Below are 18,795 nucleotides of genomic sequence, written 5' to 3'. Positions count from 1 at the left end.
TGAGTATTTGTTTTAAAGAAATCTACTGAACATAATAATAGCCACATAGCAAGAGCCATACAAATAAGCCATTTTAGGGCAATATACATCATTATATTAAAAAAGATCTAAAATTTTATTTTACAAAGTTTGGGGTAATATATACAAAAATTTTAAGCTTTCTATCTTCAGCAATATATATATTTGTAAAAAATATATGACACATTCTGTCATGTTACAAGATTTTCTAATATTTACAAATGTCATTAATTTTTAATAGAGAAGTCACATTAAAAACCTCTTTTATAACTCTATGGGTACTGTAATGACAAAAGATGCCCTAATAATTAATAATAAGACACTCATATGTAATTCTAGCATTTTTTGAAGTATTAAATAAATAAATAAGAATTCAGCAGGGTAGGCAGAGGGAACCTAGTGTTGAGACATTGTTGCCCACTTTCTGCCAAATTTTGAAGGCATTGTGTGTTGAGTGACAGAACTCAACATGCAAACTCATAGTATTAATAACATCAATTACTAAGTAAAGAGAAATATTTAGAGCTATAAAAATATTAACATAGTGAGACCCACTCCTTTTGTGCTTCCAAGACTTTCATTCAATTGATTCATACATTCATTTAATAATTAATCAATTCCTATTAAACTTGTGATGAAATATTTTTATTCTTATTTTAGCTTAATAATTTTAGCATCCTTTCAAGGCAAATTTTAAAATTTTACTATAAAAAAAAATTATACTAATCGGGTGTCTAATATTTTATGTTAAAAATAAACACAACATTATTTAGAATCTTTAATTTTAAATAATTTTCTAAATTTAACTTGTATTGATAAGCCTAATAATGTCACATTCTTTTTGTACCACTCCTTATTGTAGCTGAGGTGCGTTTTCCAATTCTTGTCTAAAAAGGCTTTGTAAAACACACTCATTTCATCTGCTGTAAGATTTGATTTACCTTCTGGTAAATTATTTTTTAAATATGCTTCTCTTTCCTGGAATAATATTTAATAATTAATAGTTTTAAGTAGTGAATATAAAGAAATTTAATAGTTTCTTATAAATAAAACTATTTTAACCATATATTTTGAAATTGGAAAGTATATTTTAGAATACCTGGTGTATTGAACACATTACAGTAGCTCATGATCAAGGCCTTATAGTAAAGTATTTAAAACAATAAGTATTTTAGAGTATTTTCTAGTCTTTTGTCTTTCTAGATTTTTTTTTAGTGAAAACAGTTTCAATGAATATGGAGTGAAAATGGTGAAACCTCACATACTTTTAATTGTAATTTTTTTTTGTGTTCTCCATACAATGTGACATTTTTGAAGTGATTAGTGCTCAACTGGCACGCTTGAAGTGACTAACATTTATATATATATATATATATATATATATATATATATATATATATATTTTAGTGAAACAACAATTTTGCCTATTAAGTACTAGATAAACTGAAATTGTTATTTATTTTGTAAAATACTTTCTTTCCATGAATAACAGTATCTATTATATATCTGGATGAGAAAAATACAGTATGTGATTACATAAAACTACCTTAAAAAATCTTGAGTTATGTTGAGTCCAGAAATTTTGATTCCATTCTTGTACCTCATTTCTTAATATTCTATATTTTCTTTCCAAACCAGTTTCATCTTTAGGCTTCTTACAAATAATTTTTCGTAGGTTGGACACTGGGTCAGGTGGACCGATCATATCACTGGATATTTTAGTTGGACTTGGAGCTTGAATAGATTTCGTTTCATTTATTGTACTTGTATATCTTAGTAACATAACAGGCCTGTAGACCTTATTTATATTAGTTAATAACATTATGTATAAAGGAAGTATATCTACATTTTTAAACGCGTTCGTAATATCGATTTTAATAATCCTAAATCCTAATGTTTGATAATAAATGACAATGTCAAAGTCAGATGTTATCAATGTATTGTATAGTATTAAATATCTTGTTGGTGGGAATGGATACGGAAATATTCCTCTCCACATTGCAAAATATTTTAGTTTCGTTAAAATCGTGTTAATAATATTTGTAGTGATTAATTTTCAAAGATATTTTTGTATTCTTGGTTTTTTTCTATATACACATTTCTTTTATTTATACTGAACGTTCCTAACATAACACAGATAATAAATGTCATGTGCATGTCAAATTTTCTTTCAGTGCCGAATTATGTAAAAGTGGTAAATTATCACTTTCGTTGTGAATAAATTCTATTTATTGACATTTATATATTATTATTAATATTTAACATTTATTAACAATGGCGAAAGGAAAAAAAGACGATATCGAAGACGAATATTCAGCTAAGTTAGACATGTGTCTAACCGATGGAATTATTAAAACAGGTAGGCTCTTTATAATTTTAAGGCTAACAGTATAAAAAATATATTCTAGGATTTAAAATTACTAAATGTTTAAGACAAACATATGCTATTATCAATATACAATACAACATTAAGTAGTATTAGTATCAGTAGATTTCATTCACTGTTTTTGTCTTAGTACATACAAATACCTTTAATTATTTGAAGACTGAAGTGGAAATATTTCGTTATTTCCTTCGTTTTAGTTCATCATTATCTTAATTATGTTTTTGCTATAAATTTATTTCAGGTAGTGGTATAGCACTTGGAACACTAGCTTCTGTATTGTTTTTGGGCAGGCGGAGGTGGCCTATCATTGCTGGCATGGGTATTGGCATAGGTTTAGCATATGCTAATTGCGAATATGAATTGAATCCTAAGAAAAAGAGCCCTGCATAATAATAATTTAAATACTGCAATACCAGGTAAGTTTAATATATATTTTTTCTAGCTTTACATTGTTTTGTTTGTAGCAGGGTAGGCAAAAGAAGCCTATTGTTAAGTAAGACATTGCTCTCTATAATCATTTCCAGTATGTCATTATAGAACCTATTTAATTTAGGTCAGTAGTTTATCCTTGATGTATAATATACATTAATGACATTTAGGTACATGTGTAAGTATATGATGTGTAATATAAAAACATTAACCATATTATGTGTAAGTTTATGACATATTAGTTGATTTTTACTTTATAGAGTAGTTAAAACTGTGGTTTCATTTAAAGTGGTGCCGTCAATTCCACCCTGTATAATGTATTTATTTTAAATAAACTTACGCTGAAACATTATGCCACTTTTTTTTACAACTAGTCTATTATTTACCAAAGATTGTTTGTTAGACATTGCTTGAAGCAATAAAACTGCCTTTGCATACATCTTTATTTTTATATATTCTGTGTTTTTTGTTTATATTTTTTTGTGTTCTTTATTTATATACTCAATGTCTACTCATACTGGAAGCCCAGTCTGCTTGAGGGCTGCAAGCCAAGGTTCGAGTCCCGCAGGGGGCGACCCTTACATTCGTCGACTTCCTCACAGGCAGCCACTTAGTGCTTGCATTTCTTTAGGGACAGAGTACCCTCTTTCCTACCCAACCGGTGTTGTTGTAAAAGCCAATAGCCAATTCGAAAAAAAAAGACTGGAACTCAATGTCAATTAATTTACACATATTATTCCCCCCTGAGTGGCCATTGAATCTACAACGGTTATGTACAATCAATTACAAATGTTACTAGATGGTCTCTACAACCAAATAGTAATTTTATTATAAAGTTATGTAAAATTATAAACCAACCATATTTTTACAGATAAGAACATGAAGATATACAATCATGACCAGTCCACAGTGCATTCTATTAAAGAATTGTAGATTATGTGTTAGAAAGTACTGTAATTTTGTTTTATTGTACAAATAATTATTAATTATTATTTAATTTTTGTATGTTTTATTAAACCCTTTTGTCTTAAAAATAGAGTAAATTATTTATATATAGTATTTTATATACAAGCTTTCATCTGCTGCTTTACCCACATGGGTAAATGGTAATGGCTAGTTGTGTATGATATATTCTAGTCACTCTGACTGCGGGTGCAGTTGATTACATTGAACCAATTAATTTAATGTAATATAGTCTATATCTAACCTTAGAAAAAGAACTATCAAATTCAAAGATTTCAATTAGAACTAATAGTTCCTGACATTAATGCATTCAACCAAACAAACTCTTCAGCTATATAATATTAGCTATAGATATGAAATCAAACAAGAAAATCAAAGAACAAATTTTAATATTGTACAAATTTATACTGGAATAAAGATCAAGAAATTGGATTTAGTATATCTTAAAAGTAGAAAATAACAATTTAATATGAAGATGACAATTTTTAACAACCCATACACAGACACCCAAGGTAAATTGTACTAACAATAATTAATAAATAAACTATAAATATTTAAAATTAATAATATAGACATTTAAAGTTTATTTGAATTATTCTGCTTTAATCAATAGATTCTAAACAACACATTGTAACCATTTTTAAAAAGCACTTATGGGCCTTAATTTAAAATGTAAAATAATATTAAACATTTAAAATATTAGATTATTTTTAAAAATTTCAGATTTATTTGTTAATACAAATTTTAAAATACTGGCAATGCAGCAACAACATCATATCAAGGAATAATACATAATTGTCTTTTTAAAAGATTTCACCACAAGCAATTTAGCAAAATTAAAGAACACTTGCCAACAACATTTTTGATCTGTATGTATCTAAACATTGTTACAAAAAACATTGTTTTGTTAATAAACATGTAGATAAAAAGAATTGATGCTTAAATTAACCACTTCTATTATTTATATATGAATGAATTAATAATGATCTAACATTTAAATATTTTTAACAGCTTTTTATTGGTTTTAATAGAAAATATGTATAGTGCATAATAAACCATTGCATATAAACAACAAGATAAAAAGAATTTTCTTTAAATATTTGCATAGTAGCCAAATATTGACATGCCTTATGTTATAGATGATTACAATTGAAATATAAATCTTTTTACACCTAAAGAAAAGATTTTTAGACACTAAAACCATTTATTTTGTTTCTATCTGCTATCATGTATACTTTTAATTATAAATAAATAAATAAAATTAGTTTCACGCGGTTACCGCACGCAAGCCGGATAGGCAGAGGGGACCTAGTGTTAAGACAATCCGTTTCCCACTTTTCGAGGCATTGCGTGTTGACTGGCGGAACTCGAATGTTGTTTTGCCTTGGTGCCAGAGCAAAGAAAATGAAAATAATAATTCATTCCGTCGAGTGGGGATCGAACCCACAACCATGGCATTCCAGTCACACCCTGCACCACGACGACATCTTATTAATAGTTAAACAATTATAATAGAACATAACTTTGCCTTTTAGGCAAAAATATGTAGAGTTGAGTATGACACATTCTAAGTGTTCAAGGTAAATAAAATTGCAGAGTCAAAAGGACTAAAATAATATACCTAATATACCCCATAGCCTTCTGTTATAAATGGACTTTTCAAAAGAAAAGTAAAATTTCTATTTATAGTTTTACACTAGTAGTTCCTGAGAATAATGTGATAAACTAAACAAACTCTTTAAAAACATTAGTATAGACAATTGTTGTTTAACTATTAATTGAAACAATATTAAAATACACAGATTCCACAGTTTATAAAATATTAATATCACATAAAATGGCTACTATACCTATACACACTTTTTTAACATAATCAAGAAAATGTAATATATCTTGTACTATTACAATCTACAATATTGGTGTAATAAGTTCACAGTATTAAGCATGCATTTTAAAATATATGTATGGCAACATTGACATGAACTTACTTTGAGAATAAATTTTTAAATAGAATAACTAATATTTACAAATAATATTTATAGGAAAAAATATTTTTTAAATGGCAAGATCAAACTAATTAGTATTTTATTATATTTTTAATGACACCTTTGAAGAAGTTTCCAAGATTGATATAAGATATAATATACTACGAAGATCTTGCTACTTAATGGCAACATAAAAACACCTTCACAATTTTAACCACTTAACTAAACTATAGACAATATAGAATGCAATATTATAAATAAAAAAATAAACTTCATTGCCCTCTAAAAAAACAAAACATGTAATCATTTATTCTTTTCTTGAGTTCCTAGAGAATATCCAATGGCTTTTCATACCATTAAAATAAAAAAATATTTACCAATTTGTGACATAAGCAACTTAATTAACAATCGCAAGTTAAAACTATAAATTTGACTTTTATCTTTAAAAAAGTTTAAGAAAATTTAAAGTTTTTTTAAGAAATAAACAGCTAGGGTGCATCCTACATTGTCTATGTTATAAAAAATAGTTCAACTTCACATTTGGTAACATAGTGACTAGTAAAACAACAAATTGCTCAATACATTATACAATATTTGTATACAGCACGTTCGACTAGCTGCGGCCGCTCTGAAGTTAGGCTTTCACTCGGGAAGAAAATAATCAAATCGACGCAGCCATCTATAACCAACTTCAGGGCGGTCAAGACTCGTCAACCATACTGTACATAAAACACCCAAACAAATAACATTTTTTCTTTCTCAATACAAAAAACATGTACATAAATAAATCGTTTTAAATCTGTTAAAAAGGTGGCAGACATTTAAAAGATGCTATATATTAATTTGGGGCCCATTTAAAAAACTATAACATTGAATATATTTAGCTAGTTTACAAATTATTATAAATTAAATACAAATTACAATCTATGACTTTCAAATTGAATATAATATGTTGGTATTTTATTAAAGCCTCCTCTTTCAATGCTTTTCTTAAATATGAGAGTTTTTTATTATTATAAAGTAATGTTATAAAATGAAATACCAAATTTTAAACAGTAATACAATTTCAATTTAGAAATATAATAATTAAAAATATTATAAAAATCGCAATTATAGCGTTTAGAGAGCAATATGTGTGAAGCGGTAATCTATGGATAAGGTAAAAGTTAAATCCGTAATTTTATAATATGCCGATTCGCCATAGACATTTGAGATTAAACCACAAAGCTATAAAAGATTTTTTCTACTTAAAAGTTTATAAATCAGAAAATTTACCACTTTACGTTTTTATTAATTATTTAGTCTGTCCCAAATGTATATAACAGACCGTTGTTATTATTGTCGTATCATCTATGGTGCATGTAATACTGTAGATATAATAACACTAGCGGTGAACTTTGTGAAGTATTTGTACCTACGGCTTATAAAGATTTGATTATTTTTTTAATTATACTGGATATGGGCACAAAATTGAAATAATACTAATATTTAAACAGTACGGTTCTGACCATGAAGTTCTTCTACAGTTAACTTCAAATCGACCACGAGGAAAATTATGCCGCCCAAAATTTGACAACTATGTGACAATAAGGTGGTATGGTATGGTTCTTTAAATCTGGCGTTCCGAGCGTGCCAGTTGAGCACATATCACTTCGCCAATGTCACGTTGCCAATAAGGTGTTACATCATTTATAATCTGTCAAAGTCAGTTTTGAAAAATGTCAGATAAAAAAAAATAAAGAACTGATTAAATTACAACTACTGTGCCACTAATCCAGTGAAAATGTTAAATATTATACACTACCTTATCTACATGCTAAGCGTCTACGTGAGACTATCAGTTCAACTATTAAATACGATAGGCACCATTATTTATATTGTTTTGTCATTTACTGTATAATATTTAATTATAAATAGAAATTATACAAAACTTTTTTGTTGTCTCTTTAATTGTTTTAAAATGCTTTTATTTAAATTAATATATCAATGATTAATAATTTTCATAAAGTGTACAGTTTTCATATACAAATACACAAATAATAAAAAAAAACATGCAATTTTATAAATAATAAATATAAATAATTAAATATTATATCAATAGATGCAAAAAGAACCTATCACTTAAGTGGTCGAGAAAATTCTTAATATATCCAGGCAGTATATTGTTAACATATAACATAGTAGACAAAACTGACTGAAAACATTTTATTTTTAGGAAAATCCATAGAAATATAATCCAAATAATAAAAAAAAATACCGCCAATGACATATAAGTCAAAACAAACACATAAAATAGAACATTCCAGAGCACTTATTTTCACTGTTTTTTTTTTTATTTTTACATAAAATACAAAAAAACTTCGCTATTTCATTGCATAAGGATGTAAATTTGCATCCAAAATGGTAGCTCACGTACATAATCCTTGTAAAAATACTCAGGGATGTCTTTAATATTGCAAAAATACTTTCAAATAAGGCTAAGATCGGCCATCTTACAGCCAACACAAAAAGCCATTGGCTGAATAAAGGAAAAAACCAATAATACATTTAAGCATTTGTTCATTTCGACGTCATATCGGGCCAGTAGTTCACGTAGTATCTGTGGGTGCTCCCTTCGAACAATCTGTCTAGCCAGTTTTCGAGGTCGTCTAAGAGATTTTCTGTAAAAAAACAACAATCTGAATCTTGTAAACAACCTTACGTCTAACGTACATACATATAAGCAAGTATACATATACACTATATGGTGTATCTATATAAAAGGATGTAAGCCAGGAATATACCTTCAAGCAGCAGCTTGGGCTCGAGGCGGTCTTCATCAGAGGAGTCGGGGTCGGTTGTGAAGCCTATGAAGGCGCCAGCTTCAGGATCTGCCGCGCGCCCCCCTAGAGACACCGTCATACGGCTCATACGCTGAAAACGGAAATAATTATATTATATCGTATTTAATGTTAAAAATATTAAAGTTTTTGAGAATGTATATTGGTTGCACTTTAACGCAAAATTACTCAACGGATTGTGATGAAACTTACAGTAAATTCGTTCTTTTTTTATTTTAAAAGCTACATCCACGGGCGCATAGTTGCCCGTGCCTTTTTTATTTTATCAAAGTTCTTTTAATGTGGCGTACTTAATTTTAGGACAATTTAAACTGTACTTATATCTAGAGCTTATACTAGAGGGGTTGGATGAGACCCCTACCGACAATCTTTTTTTTTCTTTTCCTTATTATTATTTTTTTTTAACATATATTATTATCGTAAGTAAATTCGTTTATAAATCAGAAAAACGAATAGGCTACAATTTATGTAAACATTTTGAATAATTTATCTATAAAACAAAAATCAGTTTAAGTGGGGGAAGCCACGTGTGGGACCACATGATCTAGTTGGTTAAAATTTTAATAATATCTTAATAGTGTCAAGGTTGTCTCACTCTAAACGTGAGAATTTCACGAGGGAAGGAATTATCTACATTTTCTTGCCTTAGTAGTAAACCGCCACTCAATACACGATCTCTTTGATGGTGCGTGGGGCTGTCTTAGCTCTTGGTTCTCGCTGTCTATCGTGTCATATGCGCGATACAGCGTAAACAAAAATCATAACAACTATACATCCGCCTACATGTGACTTGGTACTCGATTTGGGGTGAAAAACAAAAAAAACATAAGAAAACTCAATTTATAAAGACTGGCACCTCACTGACCTTATGCGGCTTGGCACTGGACTCGGGGTGCTTCGCGTGATATATGCAGAAGTACTTGCGGTGCGGGTTGAGCGCGAGCACAGTGCCGACGCAGTTGCGCGCGTTGACGCGCAATTCGCAGCCGCCCAGCGACAACTGCAGCACGCGCTGGAACCACGCCACGTTGCGCTCCACGCACAGGTACGCGAACACCAGCGTCTTGTTCCTGGTCGAGTGGAACGAGATCTTTATTAGAGCAACAATCGTCTGGGAGTCACCTGAGCGGCACTAAGATCCCTAAGAACTAAAGAAGACTAAGAGGTTATATATAAAATAAATTTAATTTATTCGAATAATGAACTTACTTGCGATAAGGCCACACAATCTTATGGAATTTTGACAACAGCTGCACGCGACTCTGCATATCCACCAACAGGACTATAGTGCGACAACCGGGCTTCTGCAATCTTTTGCAAAATAGAAATATTTTAATAATTATTACTAATATTATTATTATATTATATTTTAATACTTCATTAGATTACATAATAAAATTTACTCAAATTTTATTACACAAGTATTACATGTAAGCATAAATATCAAAAATAAAACATTTTTATTGTATAGTTGTTAAGCCTGCCGTTAAAAAAAGCAGCTTGATGAGTGATATAATAATAATAATAATAATAAATCTTTATTTCCACAAAAGAAAGTAACTACATAAACAACAATGCGTTACATGACAGAGGCTTGTACAAGTTACACAGTATAAAATGGTTTCCTACCCCCTAAGCTAGGAACAAACCTGTATTTTAGGGAGAAGTGAGTCTGGTGTTAAGTTTAAGAGCGATATTATACAAACCAAAAAATTTATAACTTTGTTGAGTTGAATAGCTTATAAATATATATATCTTTCTTAGTGAAGAGAAAAGGAAAAGATATATATATATGTAAAAAATATATATATATTTTTTTTAATGTAAAAAGAAATGATATATGTAATGGTGTGTATGTTTGCACTTTATATAATTGGATATAAAATCCAATAGGCTGATGCAGAATTATTTGTATAAAGATGTCCCTTACCTGACCAATCCATTATATTTCTCAGTTCGCAATTCATGTAATCTCATCTCGGGTTGTGGCTCATTATTGTTCCGTTTGGTACCATTTTGCCGTCGCCGCTCTTCCTTCTGTCGTTGTACTGATTCTTCTTCTATACGTCTGTTAATACATTTTTGAGAAATTTTCTTTTAAAAATAATATTTTAATAAAAAACATTACGTGACATAAAGATACAGAAATTGGTCAAATAACCAATAAACCTGCGAAAGCTCCCAAATATACTGACGTACACAACCACTCACCCTTATACACGCGTACATCTACTCTTGCTCATACTCGCACAGAGATACACTTGCAAGCATATATAAGCACACACACATCCACTCAAGCACATGTATGTAACACACCAAGGAGTTTATGAAGTTCCGTGACCGTAACCAATATTATGAGATATTCATAATATTATATTAACCATACATGAAACCGACATAAAAATTTCAGATATCAGAAATGGACGGAGTCTATATAAACCGCTCGAGGACGGTCTTTATAAACCGCTGTCAACTCTGAGATCGATCTTGAGGTCCCGTTTTCATTCATAAATTATAATCTATAAGTCACCTCAAGATCGCTCTCAAGCATCTTAAGAACGATTTCTCGAGATCTTTAAAATTATAACGTAATTAGAACATGAAAGTAATAATTAAAGCTCAGGCGAAGCCGCGCTAATGTATTATAAAATTGCGGTCACCCTGAAAGGCAAGCTGGAGACGACTGCGCACATTGTATTTTAGAATTTCTCTTTATTTTCGTCTTGAGTGAACAATGTGCATAAGTTAATAAAGACTAGCTTCAGTCGGTCGTACTACATATTCACATAAAAGAAGCCATAAAATACCCAGCAGCAAGCACTACAGCAACAACAGCAACAGCGCGATCCACCCACTCCTTTTTAAACGTTGGATTACACCCAGCCTCAATTTATTTATTATTATCCAAATAGATACTTTTCTATTTTATTATTTCGATGTAGGCTTCCTTCACAAAAATTTCTTCACAATAGTATACGAATGTATGTGATGGGTAGTTTACGTTTTAGTTCTTGCGCGAAAGTATATAGCTGTGCGTGTGTGAGGATGAGTGGGTGTCTATATACACTTACATGAGATACGCCATAAAGTATCCAGCGGAGAGCACGAGCGCGACCGTCGCGAGGACCGAGAGCGCGGACAGCGCATGGTGCGTGCGCAGTGCGGCCGCCGCACGCTCCGCCCACTCGCACACGCGGAGTACGACCCGCCACGCTGCGCCCGCTGCAGCCTCGTCTGCTAATTCCTGGGAAGAAAATAATATTTTTTTTTAGTTTTCCTCTTTTTCCAGTATTAAATTTCAATTTAGATTGTGATGGAGCACCACTAACGCGTCCTCTTAGTGAGGTTCTGAATATTTAGTTCGGTTGTATTTTAAAATTCGATTTCTTTTTTTTTATTTTTCATCTTTTTTATAAGAAAAAATTATAATTAAGTTACAAGGTATATATGCAATGATTGATTGTGCCCATTTCCACAATTGTGTGACTGTAAATGTATGTGTTGTAAGCCCAGGTTGAGGGCTCAATGTCCACCTGCGGAAATAAAGTATTTAATATTTTAATTTCTTCACTCTGGCGCTGAGCAACTATACGCCGTCTGGCGTCCACCCAATTTTGATTGCACTCAAGACATTGTGTGTTGCGTGGCGGGACTCACCACTGCACTTGGCCTTTATTCCCCAAGTAGGAATCGAACCCACAACCGCCATATTTACCTCCCACTGCATCATGACGGCCTTAAGCCTTAATTTTCATACACAAAAACATACCTGTATCCTAGTCTCATAAGCAACAACCTCAGTAGGCTTCAGCAGTCTCTTCACCAACTCCTCTAAAGCTCGTTTAGTTTCATTCAATCTCTCGTGGTATTTAAGTGTCTCCTCCCTCCCTTCTCTTTCGTCTTCGGGACAGTGGTTGCACGTGGGCCAGGTCTCATTGAGCCACTCGTATTGGATTCTAGAAGTTTCCCGCCTCCATATTACTACTATACGGTGTTCTAATGTTGATGTGTCTATACCTGGAAATTGATATTTAAGTTTACGGAAATGAAAAATAAATCATACGAGGTGTGTTCAAAAAGTAAGGTGACTTTGTATTTTTAAGAAAATATATTTATTTATTTATCAATATTTATGTTGTCCCCTTCAAAGTAATCCCCCTCAGATACAATACACTTATGCCAACGGTTTTTCCAATCGTCAAAGCACTTCTCATAACCACTTTTCGGTATAGCCTTGAGCTCTTCCAGCGATGCAGTCTTTATCTCTTCAATCGTTGCAAATCTCCGTCCTTTCAAAGGTCTCTTTAGTTTTGGGAACAAGAAAAAGTCACAAGAAAAAGTTATGACCCTTTTGAGTAAATCTGGGTCGTCGTTGACGTCATTCAACAGTTCTTGAGCGATGCTCATGCGACGGTTCTTTTGGTCAAAATTTAGCGATTTCGGAACAAACTTCGCTGACACACGTCTCATGCCCAAAACGTTAGAAAAAATTTCATGGCACGAGCCAAGCGATATACCAACATCCTCAGCAACTTCTCTGATAGTGATTCGACGATTTTCCAGAACAATTTTCTTCACTGCTTGAACGTTTTCATCAGTTGTTGACGTGCTTGGGCGTCCAGAGCGAGGCTCGTCATTGGCATCTTCCCGGCCATCTTGGAAGAGTTTGTACCACTTGTAAACATTTTTTTTACTCAGAACAGTTTCACCGTATGCCACTGTCAACATTTTAAGTGTTTCGGAGCACTTTATTTTATTTTTTACACAAAATTTGATGCAAATCCTTTGATCCATATTTTTCGATAGCAAGAAATCGCCGAGCACGCAAAACACTTATAACCTTTACGCCTCTCCCAACCAAACAAAAAATGCTATACACTTGAAACTTGGTACAGATGTTCGGGAAGAGTGTACCAACATAACAAAATAAAAAAATCGATAATCGAAAGTACGTTGCCCGCCAAATTTGAAAAGTCACCTTACTTTTTGAACACACCTCGTATATATATGACTTGCAATTTTTTTGCAGAGGATTAAAATATACAAATAAAACAATAATTAATAATGGTCGCGCTATGTAATACTTATTAATAAATTGAAGAAAAAAAAACCTCCCATCCAATATTTTAAGACATTCCACATTGAATGGCAGAACTGAACACCACACTATATTTACCAGAGATTACCATGTAATTATAATACAAACATTCGTGGGGGTATCGAACCCACAACTGTCCTGTTATATCACACTAATAAAAAATCCACTAACCGCTCCCATTGGCCAGCGCGCCCACAAACTCGGGCTGAGAGTGCTCATACACGTACGCATATCGCAGACGGTCGGGCGCACGACGCGCAAGAGCGCGTAATTGCGCGACACTGCGAGCGTGTGCACGAACGTCGCGCGCTATAAGCACGCAGCAGAGACGGCGGCGAGTTGCACGCCATTCCACTGGGCATACTGTGTCTAGAACACTCTGAGGATAGAAAATATATAACTGAATGATGCATGATAACTATAAAAGTGAAGTGTTCGTTCGGTAGAACTTATCTCAGGAACTACCTTCTTAAATTAAAAAACATTTTTGTATTTTATGTTATCCTTACATTTGGTGGGTAAGACTATATTACTACATCACAGTAATTATTATGATATAATGCATTTATATGTCATATGCAACTGTTAGTTATTTTCATTTGAACATACTGTCCATAATACATTGTATTTTTATAGAGATGCCTAACTAAACTCCTTCTACCAGCAGTATGATCGAGAAATCGTAGCCATCTTAAAGTTAGGCTTTCTAAATTTTTGTGTATTGTACACTCATAAAAAAAAACAAACAATATCTTATAACAAATTTGAGCATCCACCGACGGCTAACTTCAAGGCGGCCTCGATTCTTTCACCATACTGTACCTTACGCAAAACAATCATACCTGAGAAGAAAGCCTAGGCAATGTCAACATTTGATTGGCCTCAATCAACTGTCTCAATGTCTGCGTAGGTATCTCCGTAGTACTGACAGTGGCCGCTGGCTCCTGACTGTCTTCCTTGAGGAGGACCATAGTGTCCATACTTCGTTGTATTTTGTATCGAGCTGTCACATTTTGTGTATTGTACGCCGTTATGTCGACGAAGCTGGAATTTTAGATAGATTATTTATAGTGATGGCTTAATTAGATGTTGTACTTGTAAAAAAAAATATTTTTCAAATATATATTTTCTATAAATTAAGTTACTAATAGTTACTAGTAGTACTTTACAAGTTTTATTTCTTTTAAATATATTTACCAAATATATAACCTGAATGTGCCTAAACTTTGTCCAATTAAGACAAAGTAGCATCTAACATATAAATGTTATCAATATATATTTTTAAATTATAAAAAAATATTTGTAATTAATATAAAAAAGAATTACATTAACAAATACGTACGCAAAAGACACCCTATCTCTATAATGGAACGCAGTTATCAAATACCGCAGTCTAATATTCTGTCTTTCTTCAAATATAAGAGCTTTTACTTTGTTATCTTCAAAGTCACCAACAAATGTGTCCACATTGCCATCTGTTATACTTCTGACCAGTCTGTATGGAAACTTCCAGCGAATGAAATCTAGTCCACAAAAGATATATTATTGTCATATATAAAATAGTATTAGTATTAACAAATTGTCAAAAATTGTTATGCTATGAAGATATAAGGTACAGTACTGTGGTCGCGTCGTGGTCGTATATCAAAAATGTATAATGCACTTAAATGCATTGATACCTGCGTAAATGCATTAAGATCATATATAATGATTAAAAGTTCCATCCCCTGTCTATATTTAAATTATTTTCATTTTCTGTTTTTTTTTCCTTTGGTAAAACAATGCAGCATCAGGTTCCTAAATGAAAACTTATAAAGGTAATTTATCTTTAATCATTGTCTTTTTTATTTTAAGTCAATTTAAAATAATATATAAAATAGAAAAGAAAGTAAGAATAAGTGCAACATAGAGTTCCGTCACTCAACATACTATGTCTCAAGAATTGGGTGATGCATGGGTGATTGAGTTTCTTAACACTTTCTATGTTCTACCCCTGCCAGATAAAGCGTAAAAATCTAATAAAAGTACTTACCTAATATCTTAGGCAATGATGACAGGCCCTCCTTATAAATATACACTTGTTTCTCCAGTATCAGTGTCAAACATGGCACCCCGTGTACTCCTATACGTCTTGCCAGGCTCGCTTCATGCCCAGCGTGGACTGTTGCCATGGTAACGCCTAAGGGTTGAAGGGCTTCTACTAGGCGTCTCCATGAAGTAGCTGCTCTTACACAGTCAAAACACCAATCTGTGTAAAACAGTACTAGTGCTGGCGTGTGGATGCTCTTCTCAAGGATATTATTCTCAAAATGTCTGTTAATTAGATCATTTGATATTAGTAAATAAAACATTCATTGTCATAAAAATAGATATATATATTATAACTCAAAATTATGGCAACAGGTCAAACTCAACTAATACTGCTTGAGGCTAGATTCTCAAGTATTGATAGTTTTATTAAGTATTTCAATGTTTTTCTATTAATTACTTATTAATGAAGTCATTAACATGACTAAGGTCAAAAGTCTAGGAAGACAGCATCTGACTGTTAATATGATGGCTGTGGGTCCAACATCCACATAGGAGAATAAGTTAATTCCTGGTAATGGTAATGGTAAAGTAAAACATAGTGTTGAGTTTGACTACTACTTATCTCTAATTTAGCCAAAAGTGATTGTACATTTTGAGCTCTATTCTTCTGTACATATACTGTTTTGTAGCTATTTATAAAGTTACTTAATATAATATTTATGTACCTTGCAGTGACTGACAGTTTGTGGAATAAAGTTATATCCTGGTCTTGTGTCCGGAAATGCGTGCTAAAGTACTCAAATGGGTCATTGCTGTAAAAAAAATCAATATAAATAATATATAAACATTTATTCCTATTTATGATAATTCATTTATTATTTATTTTCATCTTTTCTAAAGCAAAGTTAATTAATTGATGTAGTATTTTAATATATATAATAATACATAAATAAAAATTCATTTAAAATTTTATATCTATCTATCATCTAATATATGTGTACAGATTAATTAATTAATTGTTACAACAATGAAATGAAAATTAATAATCATTTAATCATGAAATACATACCTAAATCTAGCATATTGACTATAGTCATGCTTTTGTTTGTACATGTGATCATCTTCGTTAGTAATGCCATACAAATCGTATGCCTGTCTGCGCTCAGTGTCTGACAGTAACTCATAAGCTTGCTTTATTTCAACAAACCGAGCTTCAGCATTAGGGTCCTCACTTTTATCAGGATGCCTAAAATATTTGTTTATTCATTATTAGAAAACTCTTTATTTATTACATTTAATTGCTTGGAAAATTTGGATTACATTAATTAACTATTTAAATAACATATAAGGTATGTATGGTTTTAAAAATCATAAGCCTTTTCTATATCTATACTAGTATGCATTTAATTTGGGTTTTATTTTAAACTAAAATAAAGACATGGACTTTGTCTACTTGTTTAAATACTTAATACATATTATCACGTTAAACAGGTGAGCTATATTTTTTCATTTTATACTAATTACACAAAAAGATTTTTTAAAACTAGAATAAAATTTTACCATTCTTTAGCTAACTGCCTGTATGCTTTACGTATTTCAGTCAGCGTTGCTCGTCGATGAATACCAAGTATTTTATAAGGGTCACCGATCTTTTGTGCTACTAGGATCGGGAGAATAATCACTAATAACAGAAGCCACAGCCATCGTCCCTTTAAACACTTGTATTTCCATTGCATATTATTGAACACTGTTGACTAAACCTCGCACTCAAACTTCCGCACTATGCATAGAATTTCATACTGACATCGTGCTTTTTATGACAAAACACATTACTAATGCGAATTAACGGATAATTTCAAGAACCTCTTATCACTCATTCGTCTTAAAATAGAACGAGATGGCTGAAAAATCGTGAAAATCTTGGGAAAACTGAAAACTGACATGACAACCAAAGACATTAGTGATTTTTCTTTATTTTACCACAGATAAATAAAAAAAACATTTATTTTCATATTTCCGAACCGTAAGCAACTCGTATTGTCAATAATATTGTGTGTTCGGTCAATTTATCAGTATTTTAGTTGAAAAAAGACTTCAAAGGAGGTGGACGCGTATGCTTTTTATTCAAAGTTGACGATGAAAACACTGTAAATAGGGAAAATTATGTTGCTACTCCAACGGTAAAACAATATTTAAGAGAGTTTATTAAAACTTATCCAGAGCTATGGAGTACATCTATTGAAGCATATTGCGATAAAGTGAACAAAAATAATGTCTTAAAAAAGCTGGTATTTATAAAAAAAATCATTTTTTAAATTATCGTCTGTTAGTAAAATTAGCTTTACGCTTTATTCCGTATACATCAGGGAATTCAGAGGGAACCTAAGGAAATAAAATAATTAATAGAATGATAATCCCTTTATTATGGTAATTAATTACAATTATTATCCTTAGGTTCCCTCTACCCTGCTATATGTGGCATACAGCGTAAAGCTAATTTTACTAACAGAGGATGATTTAATTTTTTTTTGTTAATAACTAGGGGCTTTTTTGACACATTATTTTTCTTAGCTTTATAGAGAGATGGTACCAATAGATGTATTCCATAGCTCTGAAAAAGTTTCCTACTTTAGAAAAACAATATTTAATAGAGAATTTTTCCGTGGGATTAGTAATTTTAACTATTTGCACTGTTAAATTTCGCTATTTGCACTGTTTTCGTCGACCATCTTGAATAAAAAGTATAAGCGTCCGCCTGCTTTTTTTTCAACTAAAATATTGCGACGCACCCGCCCCCGAGAAAATTATTGACAATAACCCTGCCTCCCACCGATGTTGTCGTGGCAAAATCAAAATTTCTAGAAATCTACAATAATATTGACAACCGTCCACCACACGCAATATTATTAACAATACGTACTATATTGACAATATTATTGTACGTGTGTGGCAAGGCTTACAGTTTCTCCTACTACATATTTGTCATTATGTGGCAATGGCAAATGTCAATTGTCATTTATGATTTGTCCAATCAGTTATATCAAC

At 31.6% G+C, this 18,795-nt stretch overlaps 3 protein-coding genes across 3 annotated transcripts; 1 reads left to right on the top strand and 2 right to left on the bottom strand.

The window, feature by feature from the left end:
* Positions 1-782: 782 nt before the first annotated feature.
* Positions 783-1,949, bottom strand: Coa8 (Cytochrome c oxidase assembly factor 8). The gene is made up of 2 exons (XM_085204099.1): positions 1,565-1,949; positions 783-996 (listed from the first exon to the last, which is right to left on the bottom strand). The coding sequence occupies exons 1-2, from the start codon at positions 1,838-1,840 to the stop codon at positions 784-786; spliced, it is 489 nt and encodes a 162-aa protein (XP_085060225.1). The 5' UTR covers positions 1,841-1,949; the 3' UTR covers position 783.
* A 226-nt stretch (positions 1,950-2,175) lies between these two features.
* LOC146527947 (MICOS complex subunit Mic10-like) lies at positions 2,176-3,830 on the top strand. Its single transcript, XM_085204101.1, has 3 exons — positions 2,176-2,377; positions 2,646-2,820; positions 3,705-3,830. Exons 1-2 carry the CDS (start codon positions 2,293-2,295, stop codon positions 2,792-2,794), a joined length of 234 nt encoding a protein of 77 aa, XP_085060227.1. The 5' UTR covers positions 2,176-2,292; the 3' UTR covers positions 2,795-2,820; positions 3,705-3,830.
* A 338-nt stretch (positions 3,831-4,168) lies between these two features.
* Positions 4,169-17,716, bottom strand: l(3)80Fg (dnaJ homolog subfamily C member 16 l(3)80Fg). Its single transcript, XM_085204089.1, has 14 exons — positions 17,311-17,716; positions 16,820-16,996; positions 16,476-16,562; positions 15,752-16,032; positions 15,062-15,242; positions 14,562-14,763; positions 13,891-14,098; positions 12,391-12,638; positions 11,693-11,865; positions 10,552-10,689; positions 9,831-9,932; positions 9,487-9,691; positions 8,565-8,694; positions 4,169-8,441 (listed from the first exon to the last, which is right to left on the bottom strand). The coding sequence occupies exons 1-14, from the start codon at positions 17,484-17,486 to the stop codon at positions 8,341-8,343; spliced, it is 2,409 nt and encodes an 802-aa protein (XP_085060215.1). The 5' UTR covers positions 17,487-17,716; the 3' UTR covers positions 4,169-8,340.
* Positions 17,717-18,795: the final 1,079 nt, after the last annotated feature.

Source organism: Heliconius melpomene, chromosome 20 (assembly GCF_056956725.1).
Source record: "Heliconius melpomene rosina isolate 202511_hmr_F chromosome 20, ASM5695672v1, whole genome shotgun sequence".
NCBI classification, from domain to species: domain Eukaryota; kingdom Metazoa; phylum Arthropoda; class Insecta; order Lepidoptera; family Nymphalidae; genus Heliconius; species Heliconius melpomene.
This window is presented reverse-complemented; position numbering and strand designations above follow the sequence as displayed.

Bases quoted from the DNA above. Each gene is read 5' to 3' on its own strand.
- Coa8 (XM_085204099.1), bottom strand. From the start codon at position 1,840: ATGTTATTAACTAATATAAATAAGGTCTACAGGCCTGTTATGTTACTA. The intron at 997-1,564 runs GTAGTTTTATGT...ATATTATTCCAG, and splicing joins ATAACTCAAGATTTTTTAAG to GAAAGAGAAGCATATTTAAA.
- LOC146527947 (XM_085204101.1), top strand. From the start codon at position 2,293: ATGGCGAAAGGAAAAAAAGACGATATCGAAGACGAATATTCAGCTAAG. The intron at 2,378-2,645 runs GTAGGCTCTTTA...AATTTATTTCAG, and splicing joins CGATGGAATTATTAAAACAG to GTAGTGGTATAGCACTTGGA.